A 20,007-nucleotide genomic window follows, 5' to 3' on the forward strand; every position below is an offset into this window, starting at 1 on the left:
ACACATGTACAATGTGCTCTTTATTCACGACGGGGCCCCATTCTTGACATAGGAGCAGGTCCCAGACGTTGGACCCGTACCCATTGGACATTTATAGCATATCCTATCAATAAACTATACATTTCCAGATGAGACAACCGCTTTAAGACGTGGCATGTTGTTTTCCGTCACTGCAGAATGTGCACTTGCAGCTTTTCTGCATGTAGTCACATTTCTTTGTGGATGGGGTTTCGAAAATCCCATACACATGCATTGTGCCGTAGGTTTCTGCACATTTGTAATGTGGTGCCCTCGCCGCAAATCTGCAGCAATTCCACCACAGCCTAAGGCGTGATTCAAAATGGCCGTGTTGTGGCTAAGAAACATGGGCGATTTTTAATACAGCAGTCCATATGTGGCTCTTTATTGGGCCAGATCTGTGTCTAGTATGTGTATTTATTGTGCAGTGTAATGACTAATTACATGATAATGAGATATGCATAGTCATAAAGGACACAGCAGTGTTTTGCACCTATGCTCTGAGCCTATGAACCTCCTGATCTTAATGATATATAAGAATACAACCGCTGTCTGTCCGTGGTATGACCTTATTAATGTGTAACTATGCGAGCCCTGGCCCTGAATATCTTGTAGATGATTTCCTTTTCTGTGCTATGAGAGGCAATGGAAATTTACCTGTACTATTCATGTGTGCATACCATTGACGGCAGAACCTGTGATTGATAGTGCTGCCTGTAGCTGTAGTGGTGTGACACAGGGGACTGGTGGACACTGTAGCATTTGTTCCTGTAATAACGTGACATAATTACGCTACATACCACAAGTTTTAACCTCTCCTTGCACCTAATAGAGCTTATCGAACTAAAATTTCTTAAGAAGCTCAGTCTTTTACTGAACGGGGTCATGTGACTGGAGTTCCAGTTTCCCGATTCAGCCCACACAGGGAAGTAAAGGATTTTCCAAAATCACTTTTATTTTAGACTGGAAAACCCCTTAAAAGAGGACCTTTCACCACTCCTGACATACCTGTTGGTGTTAAAGGGGTTTTCTCATCTCAGACAATGGGGCCATATCGCTAGGATATGCCCTCATTGTCTTATAGGTGTGGGTCCCACCGCTGTGACTCGCACCTATATCGAGAACGGAACCCCGAAAGTGAAGGAGGGCACACTGCGCATGTGCAGCTGCCCTCCATTCATTTCTATGGGGCCGCCGAAAATAGCCGAGTGCTGGCTCGGCTACTGCTGTCTGCCCCATAGAAATGAATGGGAGCATGGGCCACGCGAGCGCAGCACGCTTCCATTCACTTCTTTGGGAGAGGCGGGCAATAGCGCTTGGTGGTGGACGGACCCCGGGAAATCTTGGGTCCTCCAGCCACAGCGCTCCCCGCTCCGTTCTCGATATAGGTGCAGGTTCCTGCGGTGGGACCCGCACCTATCAGACAATGGGGGCATATCCTAGCGATATGCCTCCATTATCTAAGATGGCAATACCCCTTTAAATAGCGAAGCCGGCCGGTACTCACTTGTATGTGCACGCTTCCACGGGAAGGAGCGAACCCCACCAGTACCGTACGAAAAATCCCAGCAGCAGTGTCTTCATAAATGTATATATTTTATTCTTTGGTTAAATCATGTGTCCCAAACAATCAGGACGCGTTTCGGCAATATGCCTTCATCAACAGATAATCTTTAAACACATTCGTCCAGGTTTACATGTGTCTGACTGCACCAAAAATCTGTCTAAAAGTGGGACAAATTGGCACATCTAGAGTTTCTACACTTTTTCCCGACATGCTTGACAAGGGGGCAAGGCTTATTGTAGGGGGTAGAGCTTTCTGGAAAGGAGTTGGGTTTAAAGTTTAACTGTCATCCTTTTCTTTTTTTTTTTTTTAAACTGTTTTCCGAGATGTTTATACTGATGACCTATCCACCCATCAGTATTTGATCGCTGAGGGTCTGACACCCAGGACTCCCGCTGATCAGCTAGAAGGCATCGGCGCTCCTGCGACCTCCGCTGCTGCCTTCATAAACAACTGATCGGCGGGGGTCCCAGGTGTCAGACCCCTACTGATCAGATACTGATGATCTATCCAGAGGATAGGTCATCAGTATAAAAATCTCGGAAATTCCCATTAATGTGTAGGGGCACATTAATTACTGAAATTGTACATTTATATTAGAAATAGTTCTAAAGCAACGCTCCCTGTCTTCTGTTTACTTAGAGATGTACCCCCACAAAAAAAATGTTTTATTCTCTGACCTGTTAGAAAGGTACAGTGACTGTATTTGTGAGTTATCCCCTCCCTTCTAATCCTGAGCTGTGTCATGTGACCAACTCTCTGATCTCCAGCTGACCCAGGACAGGAAGTCAGTTACTTCTCCATTCATTCCTATGAGACTGACATTGAGGCTCCCATAGAAATACACAGAGAAACTGGCTTCCTGGCCACACATAAGATGCTGTGTTATTTGGAAAGTCAGAGAGCTGGTCACATGACACAGCTGAGGATCAGAAGGGAGAGGATATCTCACAAATACACAGTCACTGATGAGAAGTTTATATTCACTACAGATTACATCATGTACCTTTCTAGCAGGTCATAGAATAAAACTTTTTGCAGTTCTTCTTTTACTGTAGAGACTTGCTCAACACAGACTTTGTTAATTTAACAGAAGACAAGGGAAAGTTGCTAACGCTAAAAATGGGTCACTTTAGAGCTAATAGAAATGTACGGTTTCAGTAACTAAAGTATATTGCAAAAATGGTCAGAATTACTATTGCGATGCAAGGCATGTATGATTTTCATTATCATTTTCATTCTAGAGATCATAGTGAAAATGAAAATATGCTGACAGATCTCTGGAGAATGAGTCATGCTTAATGCTTTCACTAAAATCTATTGAAGCTTTTACTCCAGCGTGTATATATATAGCTCTGCTGATGATGTCAGACTGTGACGCAGCTTGATTCCGTTTTTAGTGTGCTATCTTTTACCTTTCTGTCTGTAAATGACCTCAGAGTTAAAAATAACCTTCTGTGCAGCAGAAAACGTTGAAGCGTATCGCACGGTGCTGTGGTATTTCATTTCGGGTTCACTTTTGCAGCTTCATCTTACGCACAGTCAGGCTGCTTCCACCCTCTACGGTAACATTTAGAAGCTCATCAATAAAACAGGGTTAGGTCTTGATTAGCATCCTTCTGATCTCTGTAAATGATTTTACCAGTAGGAAAAATGATGACTCTGACCTATAGGTAAAAAACTGAAAATCTGTCATTTCACACTCCAGTCTTAAGGTCCTTTTACGCGGACCAATTATCTGTCCGATGATCACGCCCGATCTCTGTCAGATCATCTGTGGAGATGACTGCAGCAATCACCTCCACCGAGTCAGCGATCTCTTGTCCCCATAGAAAATCATTGTTCCAGAGCAGTAGATCGCTGTTTATACACCACAATCTGCAGCACAGGAACAATGATTTTCCATGAAAGTGATATGAAATAATCACCCAATTGCTTGCTCCGTCATCCAGCGACTGCCTACATCTTTTACACTGTCAGATTATTGGGAACGAGCATTTATACAAACACTCTTCCCGATCATCTGACAGATAATCGGTTCGTAGGAATGATCTGACCAATTTATCAACAGGCACATGTGCAGCGAGCCCCCGTGGGAGCCTTTGTAGAGAATGGGAGGGGTAGTGGCCCTGATGTAGTGTACTTGTGTCATGGTGTCCTTCCTCATCCCGTTTCTCCCTGCAGTGAAAGTTGTAGCACTGAAGAATGAGGCCAGAGTTGACCGTAACAAAGTACCTTTTACTAAGGGCAATGTAGAACTTGAAAATACATACAGTTGCAGCAGGCTTTAGTGCAGTTCTTCTCTGGCACCAGCAAGGATATGGAGGCAAGTTGGTTGGTGGCAATTCAGCACTTGTGATACTGGCCTGGTGGTTGTTTGGTGATGAGGGTGTCTTTAGCTGTATTCCCTCACTTCACATCAGTGTCTGTAGAAGCTGAATATAGCAGTTCACTCTGCTGTCTTTATCTTCTCAAGGCTTTACTTGAGGTAAATTAGTGATGGTTCTCTATGGAGAATCCTCTGTAGGAGAAGGAGCGCTGCAGTCAGAAAACTGGCTTAGAGCTATAATAAATGACCCCCATTGTCTGTATATGCAAAGAAGAAGTTTGTGTATGCTTTATGGCAGGTAGCAATTCCTGGGAGTTAATTGTTGTACAAATGGCAATAGACTAAAGACGGTCTCCTACTTTGATGAGACGTCTGTAATATTTGCAGAGTCTGTCAGTGGGATTCATTTAACAAATTTAAAACTATTCTTGTTGCCCATAGGAAGAAATCATTGTACAGTAGATTATTAGATTATAGGTTTCCTGAGCATATGCGGCTGGCATTCCATCTTCTGTTCTGGCAGAGGAATGGAATACCGGAAATGCTGTATCTAGCATAGCCAGAAAACGTGGTGATTCTGTTCAATATAATGATTCCATCGAGTCTCCATCACTAAAGCTGGCATTCTACTGGACAAAAACCCACTGCATGCAGCCTAATAATATGTTGATAGTCTGTGTACTATAACAGATCGTCTTTCAACGGTCATCTTACAGTAACAGATAACACAGGATCCAGCATTTACAATAGGTGAACAATCGCTTATCAACTCCCCCTCCCTGCACAATAACCTCTGCACAGGTCACTGAGCATGTCTAGATAACTCTCCCATAGAAGTCAATAAACTTATCATGTCCAATGTGTATATGGTCCACGTGGTTGCAGTAAAGCGTATTTATACAGGTGAAACTCAAAAAATTTGACTATCACGCAAAGTTCATTTATTTCAGTAATGCAACTTGAAAAGTGAAACTAACATATGAGAGACTCATTACATGCAAAGCGAGATATTTCAAGCCTTTATTTGTTATAACTTGGATGATTATGATTTACAGTTTATGAAAACCCCAAAGTCACAATCTCAGGTACCCTTTGCTCAGGGGGTATGGATTAATTAGCTGACTAGAGTGTGACACTTTGAGCCTAGAATATTGAACCTTTTCACAAAACTCTAATTTTAAGCTGCATTAATGCAATTCCTTTTAAGTTGCATTACTGAAATAAACAAATTTTTCGAGTTTCACCTGTAAATGCTTTTTAACAGCAGCAGATAAATCAAGATGGCTACACTCATAATCATGTACAAAAATGTAATTTAAAAAAATCTGCAATCAGATCATAAAAACAGAACGGAAGAAAGATTATGTAAGGCTAATTTTACCCTGCCTCACTCACGTCCCCCACTGTCAACATCCACTTTGACACCGCTGCAGCCAATAACTGGCCGCAGTGATGGCCTTCTCCCATTGCGTCACGTGACCAATTGACATGATGCAAGGGGAGCTGCAGCTAGCGATTGGCTGCAGCGGTGTCAAAGAGAATGTTGTCATTGAGGGACCCAAATGGCCAGCCCAGGATGGTGAGGGAAGGAGTTGGGACCCAGTGCTGGGGAGCTGGTAAGTATGCTTCTCTTTGCAGGTCTGCACATGAGGGAGGGGAAGGTTCCCAAACCCCTGAATATGACCAACCCCTTTAAGCTACATTACAAACGTTGCTGCTATCATTGCACACTCAGGACATATCATCAGTAATGTCAACCAATAGAAAATAATCCCTAATGACTAGTAATCCAAAACCAGTTCTGAATGGGTTCTTGTTTTAGACCCCTGAGGTGTATTATTGGGGAAGAACCTGGGCTCAGGGGAATATCTTTTTGTACCCTAGTGGCCCATCTACAGCTGATGTTTCGTCTGACAGACATATGGTGCTTTTTTTCCCCCTTTTTGCTGCTCCTGATTGGTTCATTCTGAAATATTATATTTTGTAGTCGAAAACAGGCGCAGGGTATATCGGAGAAAAATAGGAAAACTTCTACCATTTTGTTACCTTTACGAAGAACAGACCCCCTACACACAGTTGTCAAAGTGGTGGAATTATAGCAATGTTCTGTATTACTGCGAGGGGCCGTCCATAAAAAGGCAACAAGAAGGGTGCTGGAAATGATGATCAGTAGACAGAACTGAGACCTGCGTTATATTATAATGTATAGAAAATATCATTAACAATAGCTAAAAATCTGATCTTGTGTAGAAGGAAAAGCAAGTGGTGTTTGGCGGTTAATATAGGATAACAGGATACTATAAGGCGCATGCAGAGCAGAAATTGTTCCCTTGATACAGGGGCTTTGCATCTGAAAATTGTTTAGGTCAGAGGTCAACCTTTTTTGTACGGTGTGTGCTGTGTAATACAGGAAACGTATAACACCAACTGTATGGGAAATAACCGGGGTATATACAAGCTATGTCCCAGAATTCGACACTGCCTGACTTACACGGTTTAAAGAGGTTTCCAACTTTTTTGAAAAATTGCCTTCCAGCAAATATATGGATAATAAAGCATGTCACCACTCATCTGCATCTGCCTAAGGGACTAATATATGAGGGACCAGTATATGGTGACCCCCACCCACCATCCATACACTTAGTGATGGTGGGGGAGAGCAGCCCTCACTCATTTTAACTGACTGAGGGCTTTCTACCCTACCACTGTCCCCCAGAAACTGATGCCCTGTATACGTGTCACCCCCACAATAATAACAATCAGAGCTCACCCCCATGCACCAATCACATCCAGATCTCTACCCCTCAAACAGAGTAATCATATTCACACATAATCTGCCTCCACTATCTCCCCAGCAATCATATTTAGGCTCACCATCCTACTGCCAGCCCCAAATTAGTCATAAAGCTAGCTCCCCAGAATCCCTCCCCCAGCAGTCACATGCAGGCTCACCATCCCCTCCACCACCCCCTAAAGTAGTCAGAAAGCTTGATCCCCATCATCCCCCAATACCCAGGGCCGGATTAAGAGCATCATGGGCCTGGTGCTGAGGATTTTGCTGGGCCTTTTTATGGAACTGCACTCAGTGTCTTAATTACATATATATTTTATCGATACCATTAAAGTATTTTGTTCCTGCAACTACCCCGTCATTTGGCGTCTATCTTGGCAACATGGAGGGGGACCACGGGAGGGGGACCCTGAGGGTGGGGCACCCTCAGGGCACTATAGTTTCAGGAAAACCGCTTTGTTTTCCTGACACTATAGTGATCATTTAACATGACTATGAAGATTACTGTTTTCTAGCTGCTGTGGACTGTGGACAACAGCAGCTAGAAACAGTAATTTTCATAGAGCTGTGTTATGATTTATGGACACAGCACTCAGCATGCTTAGCCAGTCAGATAGAAGGCTGGCTAAGCATGCTGAGAGCTGTGTCTAAATAACATCACACATTAAAGGGATTCTGTCACCAGGTTTCACCCCTGTCAGCTAAAAATATGCTGATGTTCAGGGCGTCTTCACGATTCCTAATGTGTGCTTATAAATGTCATCTGTGGGCTTATTTAGCTAAAAAACAGCTTTTACTAACCTGTCAGTCAAACAAATAAGGTGCCCAAGGGGATGTTAATGGGTGCAAGATGCCGGCCGCACCCACCGCCGTTCGTGCCCAGCGCCGCCTTTCCGGACTTCTGCGCCGCCTCCTAATCCTCTGTGCTGCCTCTCGCTCTCCCCCCTCCCCCCTCCTCCTGCTGTAAGATCTCGCGCATACAGGGGTTGAGCGAAGTGCCAGCGCATGCGCACTTCGCTGTAAGAAGCCAAATGGAGAAGTCTGCACGGGCGCATCAGGCAGAGCCCTGTGCGCACGCGCGAGAGCTTACAGCAGAAGGAGGGGGGAGGGAGGTAGAGCGAGAGGCGGCACAGAGGATTAGGAGGCGGTGCAGAAGTCCGGAAAGGCGGCGCTGGGCACGAACGGCGGTGGGTGCGGCGGGCATCTTGCACCCATTAACATCCCCTTGGGCACCTTATTTGTTTGACTGACAGGTTAGTAATAGCTGTTTTTTAGCTAAATAAGCCCACAGATGACATTTATAAGCCCACATTAGGAATCGTGAAGACGCCCTGAACATCAGCATATGTTTAGCTGACAGGGGTGAAACCTGGTGACAGAATCCCTTTAAAGAAATTACTGTTTCTAGCTGCTGTGGACTAGCTGTGGACTGTGGACTAGCAGCTAGAAACAGTACTTTCTTTAATGTGTTATGTTATAGAGACTGAGCTCTCAGCATGCTTAGCCAGTCAGTAATTCTCATAGTGCTGTTATGATTTATGGACACAGCTCTCAGCATGCTTAGCCAGCCTTCTATCTGGCTGTGCTTCTTGAGAGTCACAGTCCACAAGCTCAGAAACAGCCTGTGGACTGTGACTCTCAGGATGCAAAGCCAGATAGAAGGCTGGCTAAGCATGCTGAGAGCTGTGTCCATAAATCAGAACAGCACTATGATTGCCCTCCCTTCCAACTGGATGAGTTTATCTGATACCTGCCCTGCTCCAGAAGCTCCTGCTGTCTCGCGGGCTGGTGTGGCTGAGCGCTGTGGGCCGTGTGCTGGTCGAAACTGCTGAGCAGGTTGTACACAGCGCAGCGTGCAGGAGGGATAACCGCGGGCGCACTGAGGTCATATCCAGCAGGCCGGCATTACAGGAACCGCACCAGCTGCTCTGACGTCCTCCCGCCGGATATCCTGTGACGTATATATACGGCGGCAGGACGTCAGAGCAGCTGGTGCTGTTCCTGTAATCCCGCGGCCCGCCGAATATGACCTCAGTAGTGATGGGAAGTTCGGATCTTTCAGATGAATCGGTTCATGAATCAGATCTTCGGTTCACTTGCTGAGTCACTGACTGCTGAACTGACTCGCAAGTGAACCGAAGACTCTAGGTGCCGGTGCGCATGCGCAGATGCTATCCATTCGATTCACTTGCTGCTGCTGACTCAGTCGGCTCTTCAGCTCTCTAATGAGTGAGTCCGGATCAGGAAGAGTGATTGATTATAGTGATAGTGAAGGGAAGCTGAGGCTGACGCCGGACAGGAGGACTCAGGAGCTGTCCCTGTGGTGTGCATTGTTGTCTGTTGTGCATTGTTACCCACAGTGACAACAGTCTGACACTGACAGTAGTACAACCAACCAAGTGAAGTGAAATGTGAATGCAGGGAAAACTATGTGCTGAACTGATAACAGTATTACAGTAACACAGTCACTGGCTGATAATAAAATAGTCCCCACAGTCCCCACTTAACGGAATCCATAAAGGAGATGTGAACCCACCCTTAGTTATATAGCTACTGAATGAGATGCCTTTAACATATATACACTGCTCAAAAAAATAAAGGGAACACTTAAACAACACAATGTAACTCCAAGTCAATCACAATTCTGTGAAATCAAACTGTCCACTTAGGAAGCAACACTGAGTGACAATCAATTTCACATGCTGTTGTGCAAATGGGATAGACAACAGGTGGAAATTATAGGCAATTAGCAAGACACCCCCAATAAAGGAGTGGTTCTGCAGGTGGTGATCACAGACCACTTCTCAGTTCCTATGCTTTCCTGGCTGATGTTTTGGTCACTTTTGAATGCTGGCGGTGCTTTCACTCTAGTGGTAGCATGAGACGGAGTCTACAACCCACACAAGTGGCTCAGGTAGTGCAGCTTATCCAGGATGGCACATCAATGCGAGCTGTGGCAAGAAGGTTTGCTGTGTCTGTCAGCGTAGTGTCCAGAGCATGGAGGCGCTACCAGGAGACAGGCCAGTACATCGGGAGACGTGGAGGAGGCCGTAGGAGGGCAACAACCCAGCCGCAGGACCGCTACCTCCGCCTTTGTGCACGGAGGAACAGGAGGAGCACTGCCAGAGCCCTGCAAAATGACCTCTAGCAGGCTACAAATGTGCATGTGTCTGCTCAAACGGTCAGAAACTGACTCCATGAGGGTGATATGAGGGCCCGACGTCCACAGGTGGGGGTTGTGCTTACAGCCCAACACTGTGCAGGACGTTTGGCATTTGCCAGAGAACACCAAGATTGGCAAATTCGCCATTGGCGCCCTGTGCTCTTCACAGATGAAAGCAGGTTCACACTGAGCACATGTGACAGACGTGACAGAGTCTTGAGACGCCGTGGAGAACGTTCTGCTGCCTGCAACATCCTCCAGCATGACCGGTTTGGCATTGGGTCAGTAATGGTGTGGGGTGGCATTTCTTTGGAGGGCCGCACAGCCCTCCATGTGCTCCCCAGAGGTAGCCTGACTGCCATTAGGTACCGAGATGAGATCCTCAGACCCCTTGTGAGACCATATGCTGGTGCTGTTGGCCCTGGGTTCCTCCTAATGCAAGACAATGCTAGACCTCATGTGGCTGGAGTGTGTCAGCAGTTCCTGCAAGACGAAGGCATTGATGCTATTGACTGGCCCGCCCGTTCCCCAGACCTGAATCCAATTGAGCACATCTGGGACATCATGTCTCGCTCTATCCACCAACGTCACGTTGCACCACAGACTGTCCAGGAGTTGGCAGATGCTTTAGTCCAGGTCTGGGAGGAGATCCCTCAGGAGACCGTCCGTCACCTCATCAGGAGCATGCACAGGCGTTGTAGGGAGGTCATACAGGCACGTGGAGGCCACACACACTACTGAGCCTCATTTTGACTTGTTTTAAGGACATTACATCAAAGTTGGATCAGCCTGTAGTGTGTTTTTCCACTTTAATTTTGAGGGTGACTCCAAATCAAGACCTCCATGGGTTGAAAATTTGATTTCCATTTTATAATTTTTGTGTGATTTTGTTGTCAGCACATTCAACTATGTAAAGAACAAAGTATTTCAGAAGAATATTTAATTAATTCAGATCTAGGATGTGTTATTTTTGTGTTCCCTTTATTTTTTTGAGCAGTGTATATCTCCTGAGAAGCCAATTTGATCCTAAAGGGTTAATTCAACCTGTAATCTAAACTCTGTGTCATCTGTCACTTCTCTTATCTCTCTGCTCCTGTCAAAGGCGTACATAGAAATCACTGGGCCCCATAGCAAGAATCTAAATTGGGCCCCCATTCCCCTTGTATAGCCCCTCCCACTACCCATTCCAGGCCTCTCTCTTTGTTCCATGAACTATGTTCGCTGCTGTTTTATAATTTTTGCCATCAGGGCCGGATTGGGATTACAAAAGAGGTATAATAGATACAGTGTGTACAGATGTATAGTGTATACAGCAGTGTACTGATATGTGAGGAACGTGGTATAATATATGCAGTGTGTTCAGGTATATAGTCTATACAGCGGTGTACTGATATATGAGGTATAAATTACAGCTCGTACCTCACATATCAATCCAATACTGTATATACAATATACCTGTACACACCATCTATTATACCTCGTACCTAACATATCAGTACACTGCTGTATATACAATATATCTATACACACTGCATATATTATACCTCGTACCTCACATATCAGTACACTGCAATATATATTATATATCTGTACATATTGCATCTATAATACTGTTTAATATATGCAGTGTGTGTGTGTGTGTGTATATATATATATAGATGTGAGGCATACAAGGTATAATACTGTAGATGCAGTGTTTATAGAAATATGTGGTCAGTTATGCATTATAGTCACTGTGTGTGTGAAGTACATGAGGTAGTGGTCACTGTACCTGTCTGAAGTATTATACATGAGTGAGCAATGAGTAAAAACAGGGCATGGAGGGGGGGGTAAATGATGAAAAGTGGAGGACCTCCTCTTACCAGTCTGTATGGATCAATGCAGAGCTGATTGTGAACTTCTAATACTTGCTGTTAGGGGTTGAAGGACCTGTGATGATGTCATCACAGGTCCTGGCAGATGTACCTTTCAAACCTAGGAACTACACCATTTTTGGTGCAGTTCCTTTGCTAGATTCTGCAGGACCTGTGATGTTGAAGATGATGTCATCACAGGTCCTGACAGATGCCCTGTTCTAACCTGGGAACTACACTTTACACTGTGCAGTTCCCTTACAGGACCTGTGAAGACTCCCTGTACTACTCAGATGACTCAGAGCTGCTAGTGCTTGCCTTGCCTCAGCTCTGATTGGTTGGTGGGTGGGGAGGGGAGGGGCTGGCAGAAGCAGCTTCCACTCTAGGATCATATTACTGACTCCTCCCGAGTCCCTCCCTCAGGCTCCTGCTGCCAGCGTGAGGTGAGCGGCTCTGCATTGTCTGTGTGCTGCTATGTGACGCTGCGCTGTGTACAACAGAGGACTTTTAACCCTCCCGACGGCCTTTTGGCTGGCAGATGGGCCTATTTTATGGTAGGGGCCTGGAGCTGCAGCTCCATCAGCCCCTACGTTAATCCGGCCCTGCCAATACCCACATCAATCACTTGCAGGCTCACCATCCCCTCGACTCCCCCAAAGTCCTCAGAAAGCTTGCTCCCCATCATCCCTCCTGCACTCCCACGAAAGCTCACCATTCCCTCCACCCTCCCCAAAGTAGTCAGAAAGCTTGATCCCCATCATCACCCAATACCCACATCAATCACTTGCAGGCTCACCATCCCCTCGACTCCCCCAAAGTCCTCAGAAAGCTTGCTCCCCATCATCCCTCCTGCACTCCCACGAAAGCTCACCATTCCCTCCACCCTCCCCAAAGTAGTCAGAAAGCTTGATCCCCATCATCACCCAATACCCACATCAATCACTTGCAGGCTCACCATCCCCTCGACTCCCCCAAAGTCCTCAGAAAGCTTGCTCCCCATCATCCCTCCTGCACTCCCATGAAAGCTCACTATTCCCTCCACCCTCCCCAAAGTAGTCAGAAAGCTTGCTCCCCATTATCCCCACATTCCCCCCAGCAATTACCTCGGTGGTAAGACCCCTACCATTCTAATAGTTATCTCCTATTGTGTGGATAAAGGATAAACTTGAAATAACCAGGATATCTCTTAAAATTCTTTGGGAGATAATAAAAACGGTGAACCCCCAACAATCAGCCTTTCGTGGCATTTTTAGGAGGCTCCCCCTCAAAGATATCCCCTTTAATGTCCATTAACAAACCTTTATATTTAACATTTTCCAGTAACATAACATGTACTGTGCATGTATAATATGAGAAACGCGCACTCCATAAGAATACTTGTTTTTCTCTTTTTTTAATTTTTTACAGGCCTAACAGGAAAAGTGATAAACCGTATACTGGATGCAGGCTTTGAAATATCTGCATTGCAAATGGTAAGATTTTATAGATCAGATATTTGTACTTTGGCCTAAAAGAAGGACTAAATAACTGACATTTAGATGGCATTGGCCTGAAATACAGAACTGTTGGATTGGAGGTAATGGGCAGGCACCCTACAGGGAGCCAATTATAGGCAGATAATGGGGGGTTCTGTTTCATTCATTACATGCGAAGATTGGACCGGAGTCGATCATCAGGTATCTCATAGCAGCAGCCTTGTGCACTGTATGATAAAGATCTGCTATCATGCAGGCCATGCTGATCAGTATTTAGGTTGACAATGAGCAATCTTGTTTCTTACCGTTTTTTTCTTCTTCCTGTAAAGATCGTATTTGTTCCTGGAAAGTCCATTATTTTAATGTAAAAAGTTTTTTTTCTGCCGAGACTGGAGCAGTTTTCTTTAAAGAATTGATCATTTCGTAGTAAATGCATTGCCTAGGTTATTGGCAGTGTAATCTTTTACATGATATGCAATGAGATCCTAAATATGGCATTCCATACAAAAGGGGGGAATTTCTGAGGTCAGTTTAGCATTGCTGTTATTTTGGCTAAATGTATCATGAACGTTGAATTTGATGCATCTTTAACATGACCCTTTTTGTCCTGAGTTGTTTCTACAGTTTTTATATGCCACTCCCTACTGGAGTGAGATTGCGACTTTTTAAAGGAATTGTCCAGGACTAGAAAAAGATAGCTTCCAAAAACAGCTCCAGGCCAGCCCACAGGCTATGTGCGGTGTTACAGATCAGCCCCATTCACTTCAAAAATACAACCCATGGACAGATGTGAGCTCGTGGCTGTTTTTGGAATAGAGCAGCCACGTTTTTCTAATCCTGGACAACCACTTAAAGGCTATATACACCTTCATGATTAATTTGTTTTATAATTGCATTTAACTCATTTGGAGCTAAAAATCATTTTTTCGATTGGTCTTTATTAAAAAATATTGAGCCGTTCTGTCACAAAGGGTTAACTGTTTTACCCCCCCCCCCCCCCCCCCCAAAGGTGTACATAGCCTTTAAATAGTTGCAGTTGATAAATGTGGGATGAGCGTCCAGTGTCAAAGTTGTGCACAAAAATGCATTGCGCCAAAATATCCAACTTTTTCCATGAGAGTTCTGCAGCAGATGGAATGAATAATAATAATAAAAAAATTCTCCCAGTCCTCAAGATGTCCAATAATTGGATCTATCATTCAGAAACCGTTGCTTTGTTACATGTTGTTGGTGGCCTGAGGTGAATAATTTGTGTATCTGGGCAGCCTTAAAGGGGTTGCTCAGGATTTCTTGGGCTAAATTTGCAAATGTGGTCTGGTGACAATCGAGGAACTCATTAGTCACAGTACATACAGATCAAAATGAAGAGATCTATACTGCTCCCCACCAGTTCTGGATCCATGGCTCCCAGGTTGTCTTCACTCGACGCCGTGGTTAGCACTGGTGCCTAGCAGCGCTGAGGTCCTAGGTTCGAATCCGACCAAGGGCAACATCTGCATGGAGTTTGTATGTTCTCCCTGTGTTTGCGTGGGATCCTCCAGGTGCTCCGGTTTCCTCCCACACTCCAAAGACATACTAATAGGGACCTTAGATCGTGAGCCCCATTGGGGACAGTTGGATACTAATGTCTGCATGTGACTCTTTGAGATCTTTTCGTAGGTAGTACATGCATAGGCAATTAAAGAAAATAAAAAACTTTTAGCATCAGGGGAGAGCAGTGCACAGATGTCTTTAGTCTGTGCAGCTGAGCGAAATGATCTCTTCTCCCGGGTGTCGGGTCCTTCACTGTGAAGTGCTCTTTGCATTGAGCTATGTCACAGCCCCTGTCCTATGCTGTAGTGGTCTCCTGCTGGGATGCTACAGCTGTAAATCAAAGCAGAGGAGAGCACTTCACAGTGAATGACCAGCGCCTGGTAGAATAAAGGATCGATTTACTCAGCGGTAAATACTAAAGACATCTATGAAGGTCTATGTACTCTGTTCTCCCCTGCCCTTATATTGCATGGTCAAAACTGCTGACAGATTCCATTTAATCAATGTGGAAATAAAGTCTCCCACAAGAAAGGCTTGTTTGTTATAGGTCCAAAACCTGATGACATTAAAGCTGGATTCATACATTGCAACCACAGCGATTGCAGACAAGAATAGGACATGCTCTATCCTTTCCGTGGAGCCGCGGAACGGAACGCATCTTTTGCGGGCCCCATTGAAATGAATGGGTCCGCAACATTGTGGAACAGTTGTGGACCCGTTCATATGGCCATCTGAATGGGCCCTTAATATTTTACAGAAAGTTGGGTTTTGAAGAGGTATTCTGTATTTAATAATTACATTTATTTTGTTTTACATTTATTTATTTTGAGAATAGGACGCCATACAATTGTCTAATATGTATCTATTTAAAATTTTGCTTGCAGACTTTATTATATCTGTGCATTGGCCTCTCTGTAAAGAAAAAAAAAACTATACAGCCTATTTTAGTCCTCTGTGATGCATTCGTCGGAGAGCTGTATATGCATCCGCAGTAGAGATCAATAGGACTAATCATGAGGTTAGTCATGTGACCTTCACACATGTCACGTGACCTCTGGCCCAGTTAAACTGCCCAGGGGCAACATGTGAATAAGCGAATTCATGAGCAGAACATATACAATATTACTACCTGCTGTACCATCTCATCATATCTCTCAGTGTCTGTGTAGAAACATAGCTAACATTGTTTCCCCTGTGTCTCCTCTGTGTGTGTTGTCACACCACCTAGAGACTGGCATCCATTTTAAAACTCACATAGAGACAGGCGGCCATGTAAATGTACCCAGTGATGTAGTTATTGTAATACCTACAATAAAAATCATTATTCCACCACTACAATTATTTAATTATGATATGGATGTGTCCTGTGTGCTGACCCAGCACATATGATATGTGACACTGCTGCTTACTGAATGTTAAGGGTCACATGACTAATGCCATGGATACATTACATAGGACAGATCCATGGGCTCAGTTGCCTGATATAAGCTAGGTATGTAAGCAGAATTTGAAATACATTAAATTACAAAATAGATGATTTTCTATTATGTAAAAAAAAAAATATGAAAAACAAAAACTGGAAAACCCCTTTAAGTATCCTACAAAGATTAGTGTTGTCAGTAAAGACTGACACAACTCTCAGTCTCGTCCTCAAGATCATTAAAAAGATATTAAAGAAAATTGGGCGTGACACAGATCCTTGTGGTACCCCTCTGCTAGCACTGTGGCTAGCATTGTTAAAACCACTTGGGGTATGTATATTTATGTGGCTGATGAATTTGTACAATGTCCGTTTAACAATACTGAACCAAAAGCAGGAATACTCAAGGGTAGTCCATGTAAACTTACTCAGACCATGCAAACTCAACTCAAATAGCTGTACTGTATATGGAAGTACACTGTATGTAAATGTGCATAATACAGGGCACAAAAACACCCTTTGACTACCAGGCTACTGCTATTGCCTGTTCTTCATATTGTTTATGCCACTGTCTCCGGTGTTTCACTTGGTGTCATTGTAAAAGCCCTGAGCCCTTTTCCCTTCTCCACAAATAGATGTAATTCAATAGTTTACACTTCACGTGTAATCTGACGTTGGATTATCTTGTTCTTTGCTTGTGTTTCAGTTTACCATGGAGAAGGCCAATGCTGAAGAATTCTATGAAGTTTACAAAGGGGTTGTAGCTGAGTATACCGTAAGTTGAATGCAAAGACCCACAAACTGCCCCCTCTTCTACCGTCCATGGCGGGGATAAAAAAATATGAAGATCTGTCGTCTGCCCCACTTCTTTCTAACGACCTACAGAAAGAAGAAGAACAGGCAGATGAAGAGAATAAGACATCACACCCAGAGTTTATTTATAGTCCGTAACCATGGAAACACAAGAGTGCATAAGATATATATATATACTGTGCGTGTGTGTTTATGTATATATATATATATATATATATGTGTATATATAAAACAAACGATAAAATAGCAGCACTCCTCAGGTTAGCCAGGTGCAAAAATCCTTGGAGGGATTCTGGTTGGGACAAAGGCTCTATTGAGATGAGCTGAAACATTGCCGTGTGTGTAATAAAAAGATCCACAGACCGGAGTGCTGCTTTGTTCATCTATATATATATATATATATATATATATATATATATATATATTACATACATACACACACAAGTCGTAAGCTCGTATTAACCAATGTTTGCAAGTCTTTAGCTTGCTCTATGGGACTCTCCCCAAAGTTTACCTACAAGAAGGCCACCATCTCAGAGACTTCCTACTGTTGTCCTCTACTAGGCTGCAGTTGAGGTCTGTGTTGGCCACTACAGCCGGTATAGCATTCTCATGAGGTTCTAGAGACTGTTATAATGAGACAATATGTGCATAGATCTTTATAATTATTTCAGACACTGAAAGCACATCTAGTTCTCGTTACCTTTAACCCTTGAATAGAAAGAAAAATGGAGAGTGCACATAGGAAGGACCGCAGGGCAAGAAGCAGAAGGTTGGCTTGTACACCACTCATCTGATTGTGTTGCGCTGAGGGCACGACAACCTGCTGAAGACTGTAAGAAGGTGCTGCTCTCGATCCCCACCAGGCTAGATGCTGGACAGAAACCAGAGTTTAGAAGAGAAGAAAGGGGACTTCAATCAATGGTGCTACCTTCAGAATGTAATCAAGCTACAGTGTAGATGCACAAAATGTTTTTATTAGTTAATTTGCAACACGAAACAGACCTTTTGTCAGGCATTAACATCCTAATTAATCCCTGATGAAGGGTCAATTCTGGACCCGAAACGAGTTGTTATTTAACTAATAAAGACATTTTTAGCATCTTCACTGTACCCTGACTGCATTCTGAAGGTAGTGCTGTTGATTGAAGTCCCCCTTCTATTCTGAACTCCTTTTAACCCTAAAACCACAGACCGTGCTAAACTGGTGTGTGAATACACGCATTAAAATGAATGGGAACGTGTGCTATCCATGGAGAACACGTACAGCACACGTTCATGGAACACTGACGTGTGAATGAGGCTTAAGGGTGTATTAGACTGTCAGATTTTCTGGCAGATGATCGCTAAAGAGTGTTTCTATGAACTCTCATTAGCGATCATCTGGCAGTCTAATACTGCCTCCAAATGCCCGAGTAAACGTTCTTAAAAATCGCCATGGTACTGGAGGCAGGTCGTGCTGTGTTAATAGCGATCTGCTGCTGGCATATCGCTGACCTGCATGGGGATGAGGGATGGTATAGCGATCGCTCCTCCCCATGACATGGAGGTCATTGCTGCATTTAATAGCAGTGGTGTCCTGCACTAGCTATCAGATGATTGCCAGGAGGGAACGCTTCCCTCCTGACAATGGTCTGGGGCATTGGGGTGTCTAATACACCCTTTAGTTCCAGAAACCAATCTATTCTGTTTTATTACAATCAGCGGGATGCATTGACAGGCGTTGAAGAAATGAGATTCATACCTTAAACACCAGACAATCTTAGGCTACATTCACACGACCGTATATGTTTTGCGGTCCGCAAAATGTGGATCCGCAAAACACAGATACCGGCTGTGTGAATGTAGCCGGCCCTATGACAGAAATGTCTATTCTTGTCCGTGATTGCAGACAAGACTAGGAATTGCTCTATCTTTTTTGCGGGGTCGCGGATCAGAACTCCTGATGCAGACAGCACGCGGTGTGCTGTCCGTATCTTTTGCAGCCCCATTGAAATGAATGGGTCCGCACCCATTCTGCAAAATTGCGGAACGGATACGGACCCAAAAATACGGTCGAGTGAGTGCACCATTAATTCTATGCAGTGTACAGTGTTAGTTTTATGGCACAATAGTGTACAGATCGGGTATATGAAATAATAAAAGTTTTATCAGGATTAGAACATACATAATTTTTGGGTTTATTTCTTATGTTTTTGTTATAACACTTTAAGTAACTGGAAAGTATCTTACTTTCTCCTAGGAAATGGTGGTTGAACTATGTGCTGGTCCTTGTATAGCAATGGAAATACAGGCAACGGATGCCCCAAAGTCATTTAGAGAGTTTTGCGGACCTGCAGATCCTGTAAGTAAATAACATGCGGCATTCTGAATGAATTCCAAATAGAGTGAAGACCGTTGCCACTCGCCCATGTGGATTCAAGCTTCTTTTTTGTAACCTAGTCGCATAAAGTGAAAGCCCCCCCCCCCCTCCACACACACACACATTCTGTGACCATGTTACAATAAAGAAGTTTGTATCTACACTAGTGAGTGCCACGTCTTTTGTTCTATTGGAAATTGACACAAGACTGTGTATGTTGTCTGCTGAGCACCACCGACAGTGGCAGAAGGGGGACCAACTTTTTACCAGAGCCACGTTGGATTGTGGCGCGTAGTCCAAGAACCCAGCAGTGCCAGCCTTCTACTATATAGATTTTAAATGATTACGTGTTGCAGTTTATTAGTTGTGAACTGGAAAATCCACCTAAAATGTATTCTCAAACTTGTCAACTGGTCTTCTACAGATGGGTGTCATATTATCTGCTCCACTTGGTCATCCTACCATATTTATCATAGTTGATAGTATGTATCATAGTTTATTATATAGTGAAACCTTTTTCAGACTACCGCTCAAAATTGCATAAAATTTTTTCTTCTACAAGGTTAATATTCCCAAAGAACATGGCCAATGTGCACAGTATATCACAGAACAGGAAATATGAAAAATGTATATAAACATGGGCACCTCTTATACTTGTATACTGACAAGGGTGCAACCTACATAAA

General features: G+C 44.0%; 1 protein-coding gene across 1 annotated transcript in view; it reads left to right on the forward strand.

The window, feature by feature from the left end:
• The window catches only part of NME7 (NME/NM23 family member 7), a 238,446-nt gene that overhangs the window by 162,150 nt on the left and 56,289 nt on the right, over positions 1 to 20,007 (forward strand). The window contains exons 8-10 of the mRNA XM_040423843.1: positions 13,126 to 13,190; positions 16,853 to 16,921; positions 19,202 to 19,303. Of these exons, the coding sequence (XP_040279777.1) occupies positions 13,126 to 13,190; positions 16,853 to 16,921; positions 19,202 to 19,303 (236 nt within the window). The remainder of the gene's footprint in view (positions 1 to 13,125; positions 13,191 to 16,852; positions 16,922 to 19,201; positions 19,304 to 20,007) is intronic.

The sequence above is a fragment of the Bufo bufo genome, chromosome 3 (genome assembly GCF_905171765.1).
Source record: "Bufo bufo chromosome 3, aBufBuf1.1, whole genome shotgun sequence".
NCBI classification, from domain to species: Eukaryota; Metazoa; Chordata; class Amphibia; order Anura; family Bufonidae; genus Bufo; species Bufo bufo.